Source organism: Phoenix dactylifera, chromosome 15 (assembly GCF_009389715.1).
Source record: "Phoenix dactylifera cultivar Barhee BC4 chromosome 15, palm_55x_up_171113_PBpolish2nd_filt_p, whole genome shotgun sequence".
Lineage (NCBI taxonomy): Eukaryota > Viridiplantae > Streptophyta > Magnoliopsida > Arecales > Arecaceae > Phoenix > Phoenix dactylifera.
In genome coordinates this window covers 5,616,105-5,634,648 of record NC_052406.1, presented here as the reverse complement: position 1 = coordinate 5,634,648, position 18,544 = coordinate 5,616,105, and the positions used below count along the sequence as shown (strand labels likewise).

Sequence of the window (18,544 nt, the reverse complement as noted above, 5' to 3'; positions counted from 1 at the left end):
ATTTAAAATAATAAGTTCGGATTATCTCCGGTAATCTCATCTAAGGCAAGGTTTCGATAATGTCATAATGATGTTATTGTATTGTTAATGACCCCAGCAAAACTATCATTAATTGTTATAACATATATAAAAGCTTTTATATTGTCTCAAAAATTACTATTCTAAATTTTTGTATTGAAACAGTTATTTGAGAAAAATGAGTAACAATAAAAGAAATGTGACACTATTTTTAAATCATTGTTCATTTGATAAAAAATATTTTTTCAGTCCTTACAATCTATTTTAAAAGAAATCTTCATAAAAATATTTCGTTTAAATATATGTTATTAAAAAGACAATACAAAGGATAATGATTATTATAAACAAATATTGTATTGATAGATATCTCGATTTTATTATTTTATTTTTCCAATGTAATAGGGATCAAAGTTTCTGTATACCCTTTTGAGGGGATAAGTGTTATGAAGCTTGTCTAAGAAATCAATTGAGATGAAAACCTATAATAGACTCACATACGATACTAGGGACAATAATTTACTCCATCATATGGACTATCTGACTTGATCCAAGCATGATGGGATGGGTTTTTCTGATACATAATTATGGGCTGGGTTTTATTTGACCTATTTAGAGTCAGTGGTGGAGATGAGTTTTGATTTTAAAAGTTGCAGTAAATACGGTGGAGACTCCTAAATTAGTTTCCTTCTATCTAATCCTATGTCCTCTCTCTGCCGACTACGCATTTGATTTCTATTTTGAACGCGAGCTGGTCTCTTGGATAGTATCTGAAATCTCATAGCCACCGAGACCAAGTTTGATTTTGACTCATTACTTAGAGAATGAGCTGATTCATATAGAGCATTACTGAATTTGTTCCGTTATGATGAATACTGCATTTTTTGCCTGCTGCTTTGACACTCCGTTATAGTTACATCTAAAAGTATTTCTATTGACTAGACAAAATTATTTGTGTCACTTGTGTTCTCAGTGGACCTTTATATACAATTCCTGGTGCATGTTTTATCTGAATGTTCTGAGAGCTCTGGGAGCATGCCAGACTCAACCAGTACCGATGAGTACTCTGAATATCATGGTATGCTGTACTAGTGCGAACCTAATGGTACGAAATGTACCGTATCGATATTCGGTATGGATGGCATACCGACATTCGATATACCAAAAAAAATTTGTATCATACTGATACTGTGCTAGTATGGTACCGGTATGGAGTCTAGTATTGAAACGGCAAACTTTGTTGAATATATATTTAAAGAGTCAGACCGGATTGGTTTGAATAGTCGTGTAAGATTCTCTGAAGACTCGGATGGCTTAAATTACTCTCCTTCGAGTACCCTGACAAGCAGTGATTCCGCATCAATCTTAGTTCTTCAGAATGGGAAGCAGGTTGGGTGGAGATTGAGAGAGTTGGGGATAGGAAGCCCTCCAAAGAGAGGCGTTTTTAGAGGGCAAGGGGAGCCCTTTCTTTTTGCATCTTGACCCAAGAAAGCAGCGTGGAAAATTAACAGAAGAATGTAGGCCTACAGACACTGACCCGCTTAACCCTGGTGTGGTGGAGCCCAATGTGTTACTGAGAAGACCCTCTAAGGAAAGAACAGCCCAGACATTTTATTGATACGTTTGGCTTGTAGAAAAATAAGATAGCCTCTAATATTATCTAGTTCAGGTGGAAGAAAATGAAAAAATAATAATAATAAGGGGATGGATAGATTTTTTTTTACTATTTTGTTTCTTTGTCTCCCTTTTATATTTCGTAACCTAGGAAGGTGATTTTGGATGTAACGATAAATCTGTACAAGCCCCCATTTCTCTGGGCTCCAGCCCTGGGGTTGTAAATGAACCATGCCGCTCGCGAGTAGCTTGGATTTGGCTCGCTAAGAGCTCGTTTGAGCTCGATTGTCTTCTTCTGGCTAGGGTGTGGGTTTTTGATGCACAGGTCCTTCGCAAGGTGCTGGTGGGTTACTGCGCGGCGTCCGGACAGAGAATGAACTTTTTGAAGTCAGCCATTCATTTCAGCCCTAGCAGAGAGAGCAGAGTCAGACAGGAGATCTGGACGATACTGCAGATACCAGAGCAGGAGGGGATGCTGACCTACCTTGGAGTCCCCATTATAGGCTCGGGTCTGGTGCGGCAGGTCCAGAGTAGGTTGGAGGGATAGAGGGCATCATCTCTATCCATGATGGAGAGATTAACACTGATCAGATCGGTGTTGGGGTCCATACCGGTATATCACATAGCCAACACTGTGGTACCGAAGACGACTCTATTGAGGATCGAGCAACTTCTCTAGAGTTTCTTGTGGGGGTCACACGATGGAGGCCATCGGGTGCATCTGGTGGCCTGGGAGCAGGTTTGCCTTCCCACCAGCGAGGGCGGTCTAGGAGTGCAGTCCCTCCTGGAGAGGCGCAAGGCTTTCATTGCTCGACACACAGTTCAGTTCTTATTGGAGCCACACGGGCTCTAAAGTCGGGTGATGGCAGCCAGATATAGTCGAGGGGGCTCAGAGGTGGCACGAAGTGGTCGTAGAGTCTCCTTCATGTGGAGCGAGATCGAAAGGTACTTGCCGACTGCGTCGACAAACAATAAGTGGCTGATAGGCGATGGATGGAGCATCGATGTAACTGGTGATCCGTGGGTGGATATTCTTCCCCTAAGGTGCTGGTCGACCATGGTTGATAATGAGGCAGCAGAGGGGCTACGGGTATGCGACCTCCTAGCACCATGGAGGGTAGAATGGGACGAGGCCAGACTACGACAGTTGTTTGGGGTACACCTTGCTGAGAGGATCCGGTCCTTTCCAGTATCAGGATGTGGGGCTAGATGTCAGGATTTGGGGTACCTCGTGCAGGGCCAGTGTTAGAATGGGAGACCTCTCTCGTGTTATCCAGCGGGAGCACGAGCGGGGGCCGGATTGTACTTGGATCTGGAGGTCCGAGCTTCACCCGAGGGCAACACTCTTCTTATAAAAGGTGATGTGGGATCGTCTTCCGACGAAAGTAGTACTGAGCAGGCGTGGCTTGGGAATTCCCACAGAGTGCGGGACATGCGGTGCAGAAAAGTCGGTAAACCATGTGCTATTCCAGTGTACATGGGCGAGGTCGACATGGCAGTGGACAGGGATCCCGCAGGAGGCTTGGCATGAGAGGCCACAGTTTCTACAGGTGATACGACAATAGTTGGCCAGTTTGCAAACATGTTAGAGGCCATCAGAGCGACTTGCACAGTGCATCAAATCTGGTTGGCAAGGAACGCTCGTACCTTCGGCGAGCGTAGGATGTCGCCGAAGTTTGTTGCGGAGTCCGCTCGAGTACAGGCGATGGAGTTCAGACCCACCCTCTCTTTATATAGATCTTTGATAACTTGGAACACCCGGGGTTTCCTTTCTGCTCAAGCCGCTTCTCAGACGGTATTTTTTTACCTGGGAGCCCCCACCTCCGAGTTTCCTTAAGGTCAGCTTCGATGAGTCGGTGCTGGATGGAGGTACACGGGGCGGTATGAGCTTTGTTACACGGGGCCTGCACTACAGGGTGGTGGCAGCGGGCGACTGCCAGTTGTTTGACATGTCGGTTCTGGGGGCGGAATTGCGAGCTGCCTGGGCAGGTCTTCGACATGCGCGGCAGGTACTGCAGGCTAGTTCGATCATCCTGGAAGGCGATTCGGCCATGGTTATCGGGTGGATTCGGGGGAGGGGCGAGTGGAGAGAGCACAGACAACCCCCTTATCCGGGACATAGGGATGATGATGAGGGATGGGGTGGCTTTCGAGGCCAAGCATGTATCTAGAGAAGCCAACGGGGCGGCTGACTGGGTGGCAGCCTACGCGGCCCATCACTCAGGGTACACTTATGTTCAGAAGAGGGGGAGCTGCCACAGGCACTCCGCGAGCTTGTGTTTTTTGATTTTATCAGGTGTATTGGCACATGAATTGTATGAAGACCCGTCAAAGCGGAAAAAAAAAAGTAAAATAAAAAAAGGAGGATTCAAAACACATTTCGTGGCTAGACTCGTTTCTGGACTATCTAAATATAGCAGGAAATTTTGGTTCTGTTTTGAGTAAAGCGGGAACGCTGTTGATTGTATGACAAGGAGAGATGAATTCCAATTTGGAGCTTATAATTTGTTTTATTTGAGCAGTCAAAGGCGAGCAGCAATTTAATTGGATCTTGTAACCACATATGTTTGTCAAATCTGGCTGTCGTGTGCTCACGACTAAAATGTCCCACTGAGGCTGGATTTATGAAGGCCAAGTGGTGCACTTGTCCTCATCAAACAAAGACCTAGAACGCCTCATTGATGTCAAGCTGGCGACTGGTAAACTTGCTCAGTGCTGTGACTTCGCATTTGGGCCAAAGCCACCACAAACATCTCCCATCAGTCAGCATTGGCTGTCGCTACCAGAATACCCCTCATAGTTGGGCTTCTATTTTACGTCTAGATTGACCTGTTGGAGTGAACTCTTCACATGAAAGAGAAGGAATCTTCCATTATTTTGTGTTCTTACCTTCGGGGTTACAGGATATTAGTATTTCTCCTCCAGAGTCAACTTCTGATATTTTTATTAGAGGAATGGGTGGTTGAATGGGGCACTCAATTTCCATATAACAGATAGTTTCATCTAGACTGATCACCTTGGTTTTATACCTGAGGTATCTTCTCTTCTAGTTTTTCTTTTCAGGACTTGTTTGGTTCGTGGAAACAGAAGGGAAGAAAGTATGGCCTATGAAAGAAGAGAGATGAGAAGGTAGTATCCAAATGGAAATAAGATTCCAATGTTTTATAGAAAAAAAATTATATGGAGGACATAGAAAACCTACTTTTCTATCGCTTGGAAATTAAAGTCCTTTTTTCTTTTCAAAAGTATTCTCAGGCCATCAAAATTCATAAATAAAGAGTTTTTTTTAATTATGGGTATAATAGGTATTTTATATAATTTTTTAGAAGAGTAGATGTTCAATCAAATATAATTCACTCTAAAATATGCCACTTTCTTATGATCAATTAAATATGGTAAAATTATTTTTTCAGATATCATATTTTAGAATTTTTTTAAAAAAAATATTTTGCTGAGAAATTTTTTTTTAATGAACCAGACGGATCCTTGGTATCAAGAGAGTTCCAAAAAAAAAAAAAAACATTTCATGATGATGTACATTTGGAAGAAAATTACAAAGGAATTTGTTTGCCTGACGGTATAAATAGGCATTTTGCAGCCGAATGCAAAAGCATCGCGTAGAAATCCTTTGTAATATAGATTGAAGTTGAAACTTTTCTTAGTCAAAAGAAAAAATGCATGACGAAGGATACTGTCTGTCGAGGCAAAATCTATTAGCATCCATTGCATAGTAGATGGAGACATTTGGCCCCATGTGAATCTCCTGTATTAGACCTTTTTTTTTTGAGAGAGAGAAACATACTAATCAAGATATTAACTTCTTTATGATAATTAAAACTTTTTAAGTTCTTCATTATGGCTAATGTGGCGTTGGTTAGTAGATATTAGCTACAAGGTTATCTTCTTTTTAAATAATATGGTAGAAATGTCCCCTTCTAGAGCTGATCATATTTTTGGGCTCGAAGCTAGCCAACCCTAGCACTAGATCCTTTTTCTTGGCCTAGTGAAGCTTATTTGTGCTGATAATTTAACTTATTTCATGTTAAGAATTTATAGCCTCTAAAATTCATAGTTATGAACATGCACGCATAGGGGAAGAAGAGAAGAATTAAAACTCTAAAACAGAATTTCCTTGCATGAAAATTTTGAAGGTGAAAAAGGCCGAAAGCTACTAAGGTGGTGGCTCAGTGGAACTGGGCCTTACTTCCAACCAAATGGTTCCAAATTCGAAACGTGCGAATTTATGAAGCCATGTGTTCTCAATGAAAAACCATGTATCAAAACAAAGAGTAACTAAATGCCAGAACACTAACACCACTATTTCGTTGCACCAATGTCTGAACTCATGGCTCCTACAACACCACTCTGAGATGGTGAGCTGGAGGACCCCAGCTGATCCTAAAGTGGTCTGGATGCCATATTGGGTCCATTTGGGATCCAAGTCTCCAATGTAACGTAGAAGAAATAGATTGGGAGCGGTTGGTAGGGCTTATCACTCGGAGAGGGTAGGTCGGTACCAAACTTCGTGCTTCCCCTGAAATGGGCCTATAACAAAGCAAAATGGGGTGGGAGGGAGGCACAAGTTTGTCCTCTGCAAGCAAGCAATCTTTTGGAAATGTTGGTGGGGCTGTAATCATTTCGTACCACTAATTAATATACACGCCTATCTTTATTGACATGATTTTTGATGGCACTCAGATTGTGTGCTCGTACTTGGCTTCTTAGTTTTGTTTAGTGGGATAGTGATGAATTGATGTTTGAAGAAATATCTTGCTTTGTTGTAACAGGCAGAGAAAATAATGAAATAAGCAAAAAAAAAAAAAAAAAAAAAAGAATAACAAGAACACACAATATATAGTTCAACCTATAGAAATGATGCAAAAATTTTACTAAACAAAAATAGAGATCATAGAGTACAAGATTTCCCCTTATATTGTAGCTCCCAAAGCACCTCATCCCTAAAACACTCTATTGTATTTTTTTTAAGATTAACATATATATATATATATATATAGATATAGATATATATATATATATATAATAGAGTAAATCGATTTGGACTTGAACAGATATCTTACAATAATTAAATTAGTTCAGCCCACAGAGGATGCACCCCCGGCTAACTAGTTATTTGCCCCCCCAAAAAATATGTTCGGCACCAAGGGGACCTTTTTCCCTCCGCTTCGCTCATTTTGCTCGTTGCGCTATGCTCTATTTGCTTCACTCAGAAGAAAAAAAGTTCTTTTTTACCTCTCTAAAGTTTGTAAACTTAAGATATACTCAAAATGCTTAATAAAATCTGTAGTTTTAAGGCTCCACATCATACTTTGGCGGCTTTCAATTCACTTGTCTTAAATACAAGGGAAAAAATAACAAGCAGGTTTAGTGAAGAAAATTTCATGCAGAATATTTGTGCAATCTTACATATGTCATATCAACAGAGAAAATGATAACTGAACCAAAATATTCATTCAAATAGATAAATCTTGTTGTTTGGAGAATCTACTCATAGTTTACAGAAGCATTTTATTCTTCCAAGTTATCTTATTATTTGAACATGCACTGGTGTTGTAATTTTTATTTGCTAAGATGAAATTCCACATATCTCTAATTTCTCACAACATTTTTTTTTGTATTAATATGGTTGTCCAAGAACATTCTTAATTGTAACAAACAAGAAGAAAAGAGACAAAAAGTTTTAAAAATACATAATCTAAAAGCCCTTAATCCAAAATAAGGTTTCCTGAAAAACACAAATAATTCCAATTATTAGTATCTATCTTATGAATGACATAGACTGAAATAAAACCAACCAATTTTTTATAAAATTGTATTTTGTGATGTTTATTCAAAGCAAATTGAGTCTTATTTTTTTGTGGTGAGGAATTTGTATATGTAAATCTATTTGCCAAATACTTGTAGTAATTCAAATATAAAGCAACTATACTTTTGCATATGCTACTCACGTATTGTGGAGAGAAAGTGAGCTCTCAAGACTCCTCTTCATAAGAACCAAAAAAGAAAAAGAAAAAGAAAAAAAATTGCAAGGGAAGGCAATCTATGGCCCTCAAAAAGCACAGATAATTTTTCAAGAAGGTGCAATTTAGAAATATTAATAAAATGAGGAGTCAAATGTATGTTAGAGGATTTTCACTTGAAACTGTCTCATATTTTTTTCCGCTTTAAGAAGGTTTTTCTCGAAAATCTTGCTATTCTTATGGTTGTTCTCATGTAGCGTTCATTCTTCTGCCTCCTCCACTTGATTTGTTATTTTCTTTGTAACCATTACACCTTGATAATGTTGCATGGTTTGTGCTCAAAATTTTCATTTGTCGATCAATTATAATAAATGGTTGATAATGTTATATTGACCAAGATGTAGTCAAATTCTTATGCTTGATAGTTGGACAGAAGAATTAATGGTTTATTTGAGAAATCTGAACCTTGACAACAGCTAAAATGGTTTCTATATTGGTTTTCACACATAATTAATGGACTCTCTTGACCCTCTATTTTAAATTTAAATTTCTTATATAGAGTGGAGGTCCAACCTACTCTAGAATTTCTATTGATTTTCTCAATCATAATACTAGATGTGTCAAGATTCGATCAATTCAAATTGCATGAAGTTGATTTGTTTCTTTCTTTTAATCCAGTTTGTCTTTTTGGCGCTTTCCTTTCTATTTATTTTATTTTGATCCCTCGTCATATTGAAATCTTAATGTTAGAGGCAAAACAAAGCACCTTTTTCTCTCATCAGCACGTATGTATTCCAACTTGCCATTTTGCATGTATAGAACTGTTAGAATACATTTTCCTTTGCTAGATGGAACCGTTCAAATTATCTTTGCACTGGTTCTAAGGATCAACAAGTAGTGGAGCATATGACTTTAAGATGTACTACCATTGCTAGTACTTCACAAAAAATCAACCATTAATTACCTATTCAATCTCTGCTTAAAACAAGTTAATTCATGTTATTATTTGACCATCTAGGATAAGCTCAACACCATTGTCAACTTTACTCAAATATCCGTTTCTCTACTCAAGATTATAGAAACCCTTATTTTTTCCCTTTCAGACAAGTCTAGAAGGAAGCCCATATTGCTGTGCAAAGCTTGCTCAAATTGGATTCCCGGATCCGATTTTTTTGGTCGGATCTACGTCATACATGGAGTTGATCTGACCAAATGATTCGTTGGGCCAAAAAATTATAGCTGTAGATCTGACCTGATCCGATCCGATCTTCAAATGGATCGGATCTGGATCTAAAATTAGGATCCGAATAAGAAATCAAATTTGGTCGGAATCATTCAAGATTCTACTCGATCCGACCTATTGCACCCATTCAACGTTTGATAGGCGTCGTGGAGCGAATGGGATAGTGCCATTTGAACAAGAGACACGTGCGAAAATCCGCATAAATACACCTTAGAAGCCATTCGAACAAGTGACACGTGCGAACATCCGCGTCCAGCAATCAATTTGAAAGCCCTGGGGTCCAGCCATCTCCGTCTCTTATCCAAACCGAACACGCCACCCTCCGACACTCGGCCTCTCTTTTCTGAAAGCCAAACAAGAACGGCACGATCTCCCCACGCCAATCTGACCGTTATCCGACTCACGACCGTCCATGCACGGCCGATCATACGGCTCGCGACACGCCGGTCCAGCGAACCCCCACATCCCGGTCCATTTCCACGAAGGCGCCTGGCGCCAATCTCGAGGGGGCTCGGAACCATCGAGACGCCCACGAGCGCCATCGCTCCTTTTTCTTGGCGTCAAAGGATGCGGGCGATTGCCAGCCAGCTTAATAGATAAAGCTGAGAGAGGGAGAAAGGGATAGAGAGAGAGAGAGAGAGAGAGAGAGAGAGCGAGCGAAAAAAAGACGGAAAGGAGAGCCCATCTACGGTCGCTTTCGCCCTTCCTCCCGGTCGGGCTAAGAGAACCCCGTTCCCATCTCCCCCAACTCCAAAGACCACAAAAAAGAAAGGCGGTGAAGCAGGGAAAAAAATAAAATAAAATATCGCCAGCCACCAACCCCTTCCCCTTCTCCTTCCCAATTCCTTTCTCCAATCCTCCCCTCTCCTGCCCCTTCCCTAATCTCACCATCTCTTCTCCTCTCTCCATGTATCTATCTCTCTCTATATATAGATATATCCAAATCATCTCCAGCCCAACATCTAGATTCTGGACCCCACCCTCCCTCCATTAATCAAAACCGCCCTCTCTTTCATTGCTAGTGCTTGCTTGCTTTCGAAGTTCAACTACGAACAAACTTTCTGTTCTCTTTGTTTATATAATATATAAAAGCCCCAGCCAATTCCGTAATAGCAAATCTAAGGTCACTTGGTTCTCGTCCTTGTGTTTTTTTTATTTATTATTTCTGAAATCCATAGCCTCGGATACCGGTTCTGGGATGAAAGATATCAGTTCGAGTTTCCAGCAGCAGAATCAGAGCCAGCTGCAGCGGCAGAAGAGGGAATGCGTTTCCGATGAGGTCGACAGCAAGAGTAGCGGGGAGTCCAAGAGACAGAAAATGGAGGAGAACAGGGAGAAGGCTCTGGTGGTCGCCGCCGCCGCCGCCGGCGGAGATGGGGCGAGTATCGAGGTGGTGAAGCGGCCGCGGGGCCGGCCGCCGGGGTCCAAGAACAAGCCGAAGCCGCCGGTGGTCATCACCCGGGAGGCGGAGTCGTCGGCGGCGATGCGGCCGCACGTGCTCGAGATCCCCAGCGGCCACGACGTGGTGGACTCGCTTGCCCGGTTCGCCCGGCGCCGGAACCTCGGGATCTGCGTCCTCGCGGGCACGGGCGCGGTCGCCAACGTCGCCCTCCGCCAGCCCTCCCTCCCCGTGCCGCCGCCGCACGGGGCGGTGCTGCCGGTTGGGGCGACCATCGGGTTCCATGGCCGGCTTGAGATCCTGTCCATCTCCGCTACATTCCTCCCCCCGGCGATGGCGGCGCTGTCCCCGGCGTCCGCCGCCGCGAGTGTGTCCATCTCGCTGGCGGGGCCGCAGGGGCAGATCGTCGGGGGGACGGTGGCGGGGCCGCTCGTGGCGGCGGGAACCGTGGTGGTAGTGGCGGCGGCGTTTTCCAACCCGACCTTCCATCGGCTGCCGGTTGAGGACGACGTTTCGGTCTCGGTCTCCGTCACCGGCGGAGGCGGCGGCGGCGGAAGCGGCGAAGTGGAGGAGCACGAGCGGCACGTGCATCAAGAGCACCCCCTCCAGCGGCGCCCCCACGCTCCCCCGGCGGCGTCCCACGCCATGGTTCCGGCCGCGGAGTCGTGCGGGATGTCCCTCTACAGCTCCCACCTCCCTTCGGAGGTCATCTGGGCTCCCACCGCCCGCCCACCGCCTCCACCGCCTTACTAATTCCACCAGCTCTCTCTCTATCTCTCTCATCTTTTTTTTTTAATGTAATATTTTCTTTTCTTTCTTTCTAAATTTTAAACTCTTTGAGATAAGATCGTAGTGTAATGGTCTTTTAGCTTGTTGTTTGGGTATGTTGTAGTTACACTGTAGGCATTGTGTTACGACTTGAAACAAAGACTTCAGCTTTACATCCTCTAATGTTTTTTGGTTGGTTGCATGGACTCTGTTGGTATTTTCAGCGACAATATGGTGTTCTTCTTATTTCTTTTCTGCCTTTGGCGTCGAAGATTACATGGGGGCGAGAGAGAGAGTGTGTGTGTGTGTGTGTGTGTGTGTGGAAAAGTAATGGTGGGGTGAAGGAGATGAACGGCTAGGGTTTGTGCTTCAGAGTGGGGTGGCAGAGATGTACAGCAGAGAGATGCTCACGCGAGCTCCTACTTACTCTCTCTTCTCTCTTTTTCTCTGGTCTCCATCGCTCTCTCTTCTGCGACAATCGTACGCTTAGCTTTGGCAGAGGTGAAAAAGAAGCAAAGAAGCTCACTTTTGATTTGGAGAGGGGTTTGTGGGTTTATGCTGGGTGGGAGTTTAGAAGAAGAAGAAGGGGGTTCCAAGGATTGCTGCTTTGGTCTCTGCTCTGTGTCTTGGAAGTAACGTCAAAGAGGGAGCAAGGCAACAGGATTACACAGCTTACTTTCTTCGCTATTGATCTGATCGTATCCTCTGAGGAAAGGAAAAGCTTTGAAGTGAACTGGCAATCTCTCTCTTCCTTTCCTCCTGCCTTTCATGAGATCCTGGGTCTGGGCGGTGCTACAGAGTTAATGGTTTGGAGGGCGTTTCTTTTGCGGCTTTTATGCCTGCGAGTGGCAGCGGCATGACTGGCTTTTATGCTTTGGCTTCCTGTACCCGGGCGGGCGGGTACCTTAGAAGAAAATATTCGAACTGATTTTCGATTTTGCCATCTTTCTTTGCAGCAACCAAGCTCAAAAGTAAAAAATTTCATGTCCTAATAAAGTTGTCAATCTCATAACTATAAAAATAATAATAATAAAAAATCATGTATGGCATTTTTTTCTTATTTTTAGAATATATATTTTACTGATATATATCATATGGTCAAATAATATACCCTAAGCAATTTAATTATCCAACAAATCAATACATATTTTTACATAAATCAATGCATAGTTTTTACGGTATATGATCAAATAATATACATATAATAAATTAGTCATCTAGCAACCTCGTACACATTTTTAAATAAATTGATATATAATTTTCAGAACACTATATTCACTAATATATACTCCATGATCAGATGATACATTCTCATCAACTTCTTGATACATACTACAAACTTCTTTTATATATACTAAATAGTGATTCAATACACCTCTAAAAAAATTAATACATAGTTTCTAGAATATGCGTTTACCGGTACACACTATATAGTCAGATAATACACAATCATTTAGCAAATTAGTGCGCATCTCTAGGATATGTTCTTACCGATACATAATACAAACTTCTTTTATATATACTCAGTAGTGATCCAATACCTCTAAAAAAATTGATACATAGTTTCTAGGACATGCGCTTATCGGTACACACTATATAGTCAAGTGATACACAATCATTTAGCAAATCAATACGTAGCTCTAGGTAAATCAATACATAATTTTTAAAATATGATATTTATTTGTACGCATACATAGTATATATATAGCTTTTTAATTTTGTCTAACATAAGAAATTATATACATACCATTCTTTAGATTTCATAAATTTTTAAGTTAAAAGATCTTGGAAAAAAGAGAGGAATTTGGAGGAGGAGAAAGAGACTCAAAAAAACGTAGAAACACCTCATGAACGGGAGAGATGGCTTGACTAGGAAGATGGATGGAGAGCTTGATGAGAAAGAAAGAGAAAGCCACATGTGATTTTCTTTCCTTCTTTATTTTTTTTAAATCATGAGAATCATGGCTCCGTTAGTAGGAGAAGTCTCTAACCTTTTGGATTTCTTTTTTAAGATGAGCCTTAGGGGATATACGATGAAATAGGAAGCCTACTTCATATTTTCTTCTCTATATGATTATGTTCATAATATGGCTTGCTTTTTTTATGTGATCTTGTTGGATTTGGAGGCTTGGGATCCGCGTTAGGATCCCTCTACCCCGACATCTGGGGGGATGGAAATTATGGGATGTTAAGTTTGATCCAAGGACCAGAGAATAATAGAATGTTGCTCTCTTTTTCTTCGGAAGGCCTTGGAGTTGCTGTGGGACTAGATCTCTAGTGATAGAATAATTATGTCTCTTATGGAGATTACATGCTTTCATGTTTTGGATTTGAAGAAGGGGTCAAAAAGAAGAAGAAGAAGAAGAAGAATGGGTCCCATTGTAAGGTATGCAGTCCATCACTCATGAAGAGCTACTGTAAAATGGCCTTCCAGTTGTAGAGTATTTTTTCCTTTAGAACCATGTGCAGCATCATTGACAAATTGTATATGCTACCCAGATCAGACAAGTTATTCTTGGAAAAATCAAATCAGCACAGTTTTTTTTTTTTTTACTTCCAGAAATCCACTAAAACTTTCCAATTATTCTCAAAAATTTTAACATGAAATCATGCTTCATTCAAGAACTCAAGACCATCCCTCGTAGTTCTTATCTTTACACCAACTTATGATAAACTTAATATTTACGAGCAAAACCATCTAAAACTTTATGCCTCCACCGGCATCCATCACTTGCATGCCCATGAGATGTTCCAATTCTATATAATTGCCGGAAACACGGGGGGGTCTAGACCAAGAAATTTTAAAAAAAATTATTTATTGGTTTTTATTGACTGAATGGCAGCTCAAATTTTGAGGATGAGTATTGGCGTGATGATAAAGTTATTTCATTATGAACTTCGTATCTTTTGTCAGTCCAAGAACCTCGAATCCCGCCCCCTTGTCCAAATGGGAAGGAGTGGGATCATTCGAGGAAGCGCTTTTTATGGTTTATAAATCCACAGGTTTATTCGTTTCCTTTTTTTTTACAAATATAATTTATAATGCCTTTATGGAGCACCACAGCCATCCTATCAATGAGGTGGTAATGCTGCAACCTTTGTTAAAACTAATTATCATGGTAATGTGTAATCTATCGGAAAAAAAGATTGCCAAAAGAAAGGAACAACGTCGAAAAATAATTCCTGCAACCCTATCTATCATCTTGTAGGCATATGTCTATTTCTTTTCCCTTTTTTTTTGATTAAAAGGGAGGACTAGGCACCCATTATTTTATTGGAAAAGAAGGTCAGACCTTCTGTTTGTATTTGCAATCAATAGTGCGACTGTGAGTTCTGCTTCAAGAAAAAGCTCCTTCAAAGTTGCACCAGGATGAGTATATTTGCTACTTAATTATCAGTACACACGATTGGGAGGCAGGACTGAAACTCATCCTTCATCTTTGATCTTGTTTAGAATCTCCGTTATTTGCGTGACTTTCTGCCGGATTTGCTTGGAATAATTGCACGTTAGAGAGAGATGATCGCGTGTTTCTTCTTCTTCTTCTGTGCCACATAAGGAGCAGAATGGTTGAACTCGAATATTTCTTTTCCTTAGGTTGTTTGCTGTTAGGATTTTATTTTGGTAGATTAACCAACTGAATATCTTATTTTGGTATTTTATTCTACTCCGTTACCTTGGTATGTTGTTCTTTCTTCGAATGATGTTGCCATTCTTTTTCTCTATTCCATTATTTTAGCTTGGATTTAGGAATCGGCGTTTGAGAATAATATTTGAGGCTGTGTCAGTGCTCGAAGGGGCTGCCTTCCACCATGATGTGACTAAATCTTCAAAGCCTTCTATAGTGATCCAAAAATGCTCAAAACGAAAGAGAGGCAAGGAGAGATAGTGGATATCCAGTTATCCATTCCAAGGGAGACAGACATCGATAGATTCTTGCCACGGTTGGATCCTCCCTGTGGGTTGACCAGGTATAGCAACGATGATTCACCTTGATCTCCACCAGAGAATGATTATTAATGAAGTCACTTAAAGGTGCTGAAGCTCTATGATTGTTGGAAACTCCTTTTCTTTCAGAAGAGTAGCGGATAAGGTCGAAAGTGTTCAACTATTAGCCACGGTCCCTTCCATGTTGATCTGATCCAAGCCAACTTGTTTAGAAAATCCTTCCTTTGATGAGATTCATTGGGCCCATAAATGTTTGTCAGGAACCCAGCGGGATTTGCCAAGGCTCTCGCTACAATGGTGTATACTACATTCCTTTGCAGAAACAGGTTGCAATAGTTTCACTGGAGTCTCAGCAAGTTGAAATCCCTCATGTAGATCCTATTGCATCGGCTGAATCCAACAATTGAAGGCTTTTCCGCATACTGAAGCAACAATATCATTTGTGATTTCATTTTGTCTCGTAGAAAAATCATTCCCCTCACATTCCAAGAAGTATTTGCATTATTACTCACAGAAGGAACCAACCAAAGTGTTTTCCAGAAACAAGGATTGGTACATAGCAATCTTTTGCAGATTGAGCAAACCGAATAGAGCGGAAACATGCTGAAGAGAGAGTGTTTTTTTTCCCATCAAAACTTTTACACCTGCCCATGGTACTAAACACAGTGATGATAGAATTCCTTTAAGAAGATTTCTCAGTAGAGTTTGCGAAATGATAATGCGGGACAAAATAAGCTCCATGCATCCACAAAATGTTCACCAAAACTGGAGCTTCTGGTTTCATTTGGAGAGAAGCCATAATGCTGACACTAATGCGGATTTGGCTCCACAATGAACGATCTCAAGCTCCTTGAGTTTCGCAATGGTTTCTTCTCTTATTTGAGTACACGTTCCTCCAGCCCAAGTGTTTTAATTTTTTCCACACGCAATCTTACACTTCGTTTAGCAGTACTATTGGTTGCTTTGAGGTTGGATGGGAATCCGATTTTCAACGCTCTGGTGGTAGTGTTTCTTTCTTTGCAGAGTTGATGTAGACTTCTTTTAAATCTTTCGGTAATGACGTGTCCCGAATCTGAGAGAGAATGAAAGACCTGTTCACAGCCACTGTGGGATGTGAGTTGGGTGGTGGTAGATCTTTAGGGTTAGGGTCTATGTCGATGTAGCCTGCCAGATCCATTTCCATCTGGAAAACAGCCGGTCTAGTGGCAGCTTGAACTTTGGAAATATGGTCCCAAAAAGGTTTCTTTGGAATATGGTAGGGGCCGGCGGGCTGTAGCAGGCAGAAGCCTTTTTTTTTTTTTTTTTTGCTGTTTTATCTTTGAGGCCATTCCTGCAATGGGTCGACCTAAGGCGAACTCACTAAGGAAGATGTTTTTCCTTTCTGTTTTTTCTTTGAGATCTTCCCTACAATGAGCTTTCTTTAGGCCGGGGCCTTAGGCGACCACCTCAATCGCTTAAGAGTTGGGCCAGCTCTGATAGCAAGTGAGTGGCTAGGAGGTGTCATGCTGGGGAGGTTTCGAGTCCGAGAGCTGTAGGCTGTAGCAAGGTATCATCTTGTCTCATACTTCAACGGTCAAAAAGAATATTTCATCCAGCATATATCTATTTCAAATATGCTTTATGTTTCAAATATAATATATCTATCTCAGATGGCAATGCTCATGCTTGACTAATGTAAGCACCCAATATACCAAGAAAAAAAAAGTAGCTGCACTATTCTATCCAAAACTGTATTGATCAATCTAAGAATATCAAAAATCTACGAATCCTTGACACTCATCTTTTTTTCACCAACCAATGTTTCTTCTACAAAAATTAATTACTTACAGCTGAAGAAGTCACTTTGTGCTTCTAGAAATACTATGAGTCTCTCTTAGAATAGTACCCTGGAATATTTTTGCTGTATGAAGAGTCAAGAAGTCTATGTTAACTAGATTGATATAGGTCAACAGAAATTACAAATGCTAACAATTAGAATTTTTGATCTTTAACAATTAAATTAAGTGTGAAAAGAGCCATTCATAAGGGGGGAAAAGAATAAGACAATAACTGCTGAATTGGTTGGAATGGACCACTAGAACGAAGTCTAATTTGATAGTAGTCCTCCACACAATTGAAGAAAATTGGCTGATGAAAGCAAAATACTTATAGGACTTCTTTCAGATTTTTTTTAATATTTAAACAACTAACTGGTGTGACCGGTTGATTTTATCTTTTTCCGGTTTTGTCCCCTGCTCAAATGTGTGGACACTATTTAGTGAGAGAATAAAATACTTTTTCGGGTATTGAATAAAAATTCAAAAGATTTTATAGCTTAGGAACCACAAGCAAGAAAGGAACCATACACTTCTGCAATGGCCAAACACTTGCCCATTTCTTCTCTATTTGGCTCTCGTGCAGTCGATACAAAAGCAAAAGTGAACCATAAAGACATGATTCCAAAACATCAAGCTTTCATATAGGAAGATTCAGTTCATTTCTATTTCTGAGATTTCTAAGGCAAAGGGTAAGCATGTGAACCTTTCTATCAAACGATTCTCCCAATAATTTCCATTTGTTGGAAGTTCCCTGCTTCAAATAGGAAAAGAGCTCTCATTCTTTTTTCAGATCACCTTTTGCACACATATATATCGACCGGGCTTCTATCTGATGTGGTGTACCTGATGAGAGCTAAGTATGGCAACCGGACCATAGCGTCGGACTTCCGGGTAGATCGACACTACTCCTTCATATGGCGTGACATGTGTTCTCGTGCTCCGAAGGTGCTGCCTTATATTAGATGGGTGATCGGTGACTATCAATCGATTAATGTTCATAAGGATACCCAGATTTCAGACCTGCCTCTACATCTTTGGCCCGCTAATGATTAGCTCGAACAGCTTGGGTCACAGTGTGTATGGCCTCCTGAGACCGGGTGAGAGGAGTTGGAAAGAAACTATGATTCAACAACTCTTTGGAGAATATCTGGCAGAGCAGATCCTTGCTATGTCGATTCCGATATTTGGTAGACCGGACAGAAGCATATGGGGCTTGACTTGTTGATCCAAGGTGAGGTAAACTGATTTTGGAGTACTGTACAGAGTCACGACATCGCGTTCGACTAATGGAAGCTGGCTGTGTAAGCTCCGAATCCACTCTCGGGTTGCTTTGTTTCTTTGGAAGATGGTGTGGGGCAGGCTGTCGACTAGAAAAGTGCTTTGTAGAAGGGGGTGAGTCTCCCCTCTTATTGTGATGGATGTCTGAAGATCGAGGAATCAATAGAGCACATTCTCTTCAGATGCCCAAGGCTATTCTGGTGCGGCGACTAGTAGGGGTGGCCTACAATTTTCTGCATTCTCCTTCCCCGATCACAGCTTCCCTTGATTACTTGAACGGATATGTGAAGCAACCTGCCAGCTCGGCTAGTAGTGTTAAATGCACCTATATTGCTTATCTTGTCTGGTTAAGCAAGAACATCAGAGTTTTTGAGAGCAGGTGGTAGAGATCGAGGTGTGTAGTGGACAAGGTGCTTATCCATGCAGCAGAGTGTGACTAGGCAGAGTCCGTTGATGGTACCGAGACTATGAGGGATATCTAAGGCT

General features: G+C 41.3%; 1 protein-coding gene across 1 annotated transcript; it reads left to right on the top strand.

The window, feature by feature from the left end:
- Positions 1 to 9,517: 9,517 nt before the first annotated feature.
- LOC103695442 (AT-hook motif nuclear-localized protein 28-like) lies at positions 9,518 to 11,200 on the top strand. The gene has a single exon (XM_008776775.4). The coding sequence runs from the start codon at positions 10,049 to 10,051 to the stop codon at positions 11,000 to 11,002; it is 954 nt and encodes a 317-aa protein (XP_008774997.2). The 5' UTR covers positions 9,518 to 10,048; the 3' UTR covers positions 11,003 to 11,200.
- Positions 11,201 to 18,544: the final 7,344 nt, after the last annotated feature.

What these genes read in the sequence shown, in the direction of transcription:
- LOC103695442 (XM_008776775.4), top strand. Translation starts at nt 10,049, where the DNA reads ATGAAAGATATCAGTTCGAGTTTCCAGCAGCAGAATCAGAGCCAGCTG.